The sequence below is a fragment of the Nestor notabilis genome, unplaced genomic scaffold (genome assembly GCF_000696875.1).
Source record: "Nestor notabilis isolate BGI_N333 unplaced genomic scaffold, ASM69687v1 scaffold13355, whole genome shotgun sequence".
NCBI lineage: Eukaryota > Metazoa > Chordata > Aves > Psittaciformes > Psittacidae > Nestor > Nestor notabilis.
In genome coordinates this window covers 25824-30002 of record NW_009929856.1, presented here as the reverse complement: position 1 = coordinate 30002, position 4179 = coordinate 25824, and the positions used below count along the sequence as shown (strand labels likewise).

Below are 4179 nucleotides of genomic sequence, written 5' to 3'. Positions count from 1 at the left end.
TGCATTGGAACAGGCTGCCCAGGGCAGGGCTGGAGTCACCGTCCCTGCAAGTGTTCACAGCCCGGGTAGATGAGGCCTCAGTGCCAGGGGTTAGTGGTGGCCTTGGCACTGCTGGGAATGGTTGAACTGGATGAGCTTACAGGTCTTTTCCAACCTCGTTGATTCTGTGACAATGTGATGTGGCTGCTGTTCAAGCACAAGAAGTGCTTTTCCAGAAAATGAGAGACTATTGCAAAACCTGCAGAAAGTGACACGAGACCTTCCTCTGATTTCAACCAGCTCTGGATAGTTTCAGTCAAAGTGACATAAAAACGAGAATAGCTCGATGCAGAAGGTGGCGACGTGGTCTCAGCATTTCCAGGTTACATGAGAGCTTTTACCTGAACATCTCTTTTCCTACATTCACCTCCAGCCCACCCTGGAAAAGGAGTTGACACTGTTTGTCTAATTGCTTCTCTTTCTGCTGTTCCACAGATATACAGAGCCTCAATCAGCAGCTTTACCCCTCAAAATGTTGCTCTGCTTTGTATGTAATAAAGTACACCTGGGTTAAAACAAACCATGACTGAGATATAGGATGCTTCTTCCAAAAAGATATGGCTTAGATACAAGCTGGTTTGAAACAAATGTCTTACCTACAGCTTTTCCTGTTTGTACAACATTTCGGCTAGTAGAAACCATCACATTCCCAATCTTCTTTCCCCGTTCACTGTTTTGCACAGAGCTAAACAAGAGAGATACTGAACACTGTCAGCTGACTGCTTTAGTACTTTCAGGTGTAAATAAAATACATAGTTCAAGTAGAGATATCAATATTCACACTAACCCACATAATGTACGTATACATAGTTTTATACATACATATATAAACATGATCAATCTTACCCACATAGATCAGTTAGGCAAGCTTCTCAGAGGATTTTGTTTAGTTCATCATAGCAACAGAAGGCTATTAATACTTGATATCACTTTAAAAACACATAAAAAGTCAAAGTACTATCCACTTACTGTGACAATCGTAACTTCACGTCTGACACAGAGTACTGTCCTTGAAATGGGTGGCTAGAAGAGGAGGAAAAACCCAAGAAAACATTTAAGAATTGAGTTTTGAAAATGAATTCATGTCACACAATTATTACTTGTCCTCCTCCCTGTGGCTTACAACAGAACTAATGAAATCTCTTGTAGACACACAATTCTACCAAAGGCAAGGTCCCAGTGACAATTCAACTGTAGATTTCTTAGGAACTACCTATAAGGTGCTAATTACAGTCCAGATATTAACAATCTTTTCACACTAAGGCACAGCACCTCCTTCTAACAAAACAGAGCAAATGAAAAAGATCCCTTGAGTAGGCCAAAAGAGCTTTGCAGGTCTAAAGAAAAGCCTTCTTCAGACTAGAGCAGCTGACAACACAAGAGCAAACAAAACTCCCTGCAGTACAATAACAACCCATTGTAAACAAGACACATGCACAGCCAACAGTGTCACCAAGCCTGGTATCATCTAGTCTTTGAGTGAAAATACACATTAAATAATCCAAAGTGTAGGAGATGCAACACAAAGCAGGCAGCTCCCCTCCATCCCCATTAATGACCACCCTGGACACAGCTATTTCCTGGGCACATGGAAGTAATTAATGAAAAGCAGAACTATCTGAGGACAATTCCTGAGGAATGACACACTTCCTACAGATTTCTATAGATTGCTGGACAGCCAACAATCAACTTGAACAACTTCACTTCTTCTGAGTCAGGATGTGTTTTTCTCCCTAGAACTACAGCTCAGAATGAGAGCAAGAAGCACTGAAGGAGGTATTGATTCAATGTGCTTTGTAGCAGGAACAAGGGAACACTGTATTTCTACAGAATGGTGTGCCTGACTAGGAGCAATCCATGGTGAATGCTTAAAGAAGAAAATCATGCTTTCCTTACCTAGAATTTACCTCTGCAAGGGCTGGATGCTTGTTGCTATTCCATACTCTGTAGTTGTGGGTGTTTTTCCAGGCTGCTACAAACGCCGTTCCAAAGTCTGACAAAGTCTTTTCGTTGTCTGATAAATTAAAACGAAGGTGAGAATTTGCAGCAATTCATCAGAGACCTAATACAAGACAAAGGACTTTCTTTCTGGTAAAGAAATATTACTGTTTTCCAGGCTCTTACCAAATCAAAGTAAAACTCTAGTACTAAGAACCAGGCACTTAAATAATGTTGTGTTAGTTTCATTTTAAATTGTCCCAAACATACAATGCCAGGAGAGAAGGAAAAAAGTTATTGTAGAGCCAGCCAGCAAAGTTGGTAGGAAAACCCTGGCACTTCATGTCAATCAGGTAATCATCTTAATATATTGTCAGACAGGAACTGAGCATCTTCTGGACTTGAAAAATCAAGCTCTCAATCCCATGTTTTCACACAAATGCCACAGAACAAAATAGGAATTAGTTATTTGGTATGAATATAGAATAACTGTGATGAGAATGAAGTTAACAGGGTCAGTGCTGGGCAAACTACACATTTCCCACAAATAAAACACTGATTCTTTTAGTTATATTCATGCACAGAATGTTGGAACATTGAGAATTTTGAGTTAAGACAAAAAATCGAGCTCCAGAAAACACACACACCTCTAGATGATACTTTTCAGTTATGTGAATCCCTGCTTGGGACTATGGCAGGAAGGGAAAAGAGATGGAACAGCCTTGGAAAACTTCCTGAAGACAGCCTCTTAATGTCTCCAAATCCACCCAGTTCCCCAAAATTAACCTCAGGTTGCAATAGTGCCTGTAAGACACCCAAGTCTGTAAAAGTCTCGTCATATATGGGGTTTCACGTATTTCTACTTATGAGGAAAGCTTAATTAAATCAAGGAGACAGACAAAGAAGAAAGTGTCTGTCAGGCTGTGAAGTAAGAATTAGTAACAAGCTTGTCAAGGATTAACAAGGATAGCCAAGGTCAGCTGAAAAAGCGGCCTGAAGTGAAATGTCAGGCAGAGAGAGATCCAGTGGCAGCCCACACATTTAATGCAACAGTACAAATGCTTATTACACCCACCCTCATCTCAGTCCCCAGACAAGGTGTCTGTTCTACCTGGTTGCAGCACAGCAGCAAGCAGTGCATGAAGATAAGCACTGAACTGAGCCCTGATCCACTCATCACCTCCTTCCCATCCAGTGCCGTCGAGGAAAACGTCGTCTCTGTTCTCAGTTACGTGCTTCACCAAGTAATCTGCAAATCTCAGGTCAGCAGTTGTTGGGTTCAGGATCTTACGGAGTTCTGGATCATGGATTTGTACATGAGCATCTTCTATCTGTTTGAAATAGTTCCAAGGGTAAACAGTCATCTCAATAAGATGACATATATATATATACACTGCTATATATTGCTACCTAAATCTAAACTTCCAGTCCCCCCAAAAATCAAGAAGAAACAAACAGCCAAAGAAACAAAGAATTAACTGTTCTCAGAAAGTCAGATACTGCTTGATAAAACCAGAACCTGATCACCTCCCTGGCACATAGTAAGAGCTGCTTACCTGACGGGATCTGGCAGGGGAAGTATGGTGCTCATATGCATTCTCCTAGAGGCTCTTTGATTATCACTTCAATTTATTAAGTGGGTTACCTATATGTAGCTATCTTAGGCTACCAAATGCTGATGATATAACTGTATCTATTTGCTAGAACTGACATGATGTGTTCTTAGTGGTTTTTTTAACCTCTTGCTTGAATCAGAAGGAAGTCAACAGCAATGTGCTGTATTACCCAAGCGTAGCTGTTTCTCAGCTGCAAGCACTTGTTTTTGAAGACCTTACTACAAAGTCATGAAAAAAGCCCATGACTCGAGAAGTTAAAATTACACCAGCAACAAAACAAAAATCTAAGTGCCCTGCAATCAGACACTGGATATAAAACCACATAGAAACCCATGTAGTGCACAGTTTATCTAACCCTATCCTAACAGATGATACCAATTTAATAAGCTTCTGCACTTAAGAATTTGTTTCACAGGGAAATAATTCAAAACTTGGGTATGAACGTGAAACTTTAAAGCTGTATTTAAAATGCAACCTCTGTTTCCCCCCTTCCCCAGCTCAAAAAGCTCAAAGGCAAAGATTCCTACTTCCACAATTGCATCGCTCAGATGCTTCTGCTGACGGAACAGGATATTGGTGGCTCCCG

General features: G+C 40.8%; 1 protein-coding gene across 1 annotated transcript in view; it reads right to left on the bottom strand.

Moving 5' to 3' along the window:
* The window catches only part of AVL9 (AVL9 homolog (S. cerevisiase)), a gene marked incomplete at its 5' end in the record, with an annotated part of 20439 nt that overhangs the window by 1285 nt on the left and 14975 nt on the right, over positions 1 to 4179 (bottom strand). Inside the window, 5 exons of the mRNA XM_010015178.1 lie at positions 636 to 724; positions 1009 to 1062; positions 1936 to 2053; positions 3089 to 3308; positions 4121 to 4173. Coding sequence (XP_010013480.1) covers positions 636 to 724; positions 1009 to 1062; positions 1936 to 2053; positions 3089 to 3308; positions 4121 to 4173 — 534 coding nt within the window. The remainder of the gene's footprint in view (positions 1 to 635; positions 725 to 1008; positions 1063 to 1935; positions 2054 to 3088; positions 3309 to 4120; positions 4174 to 4179) is intronic.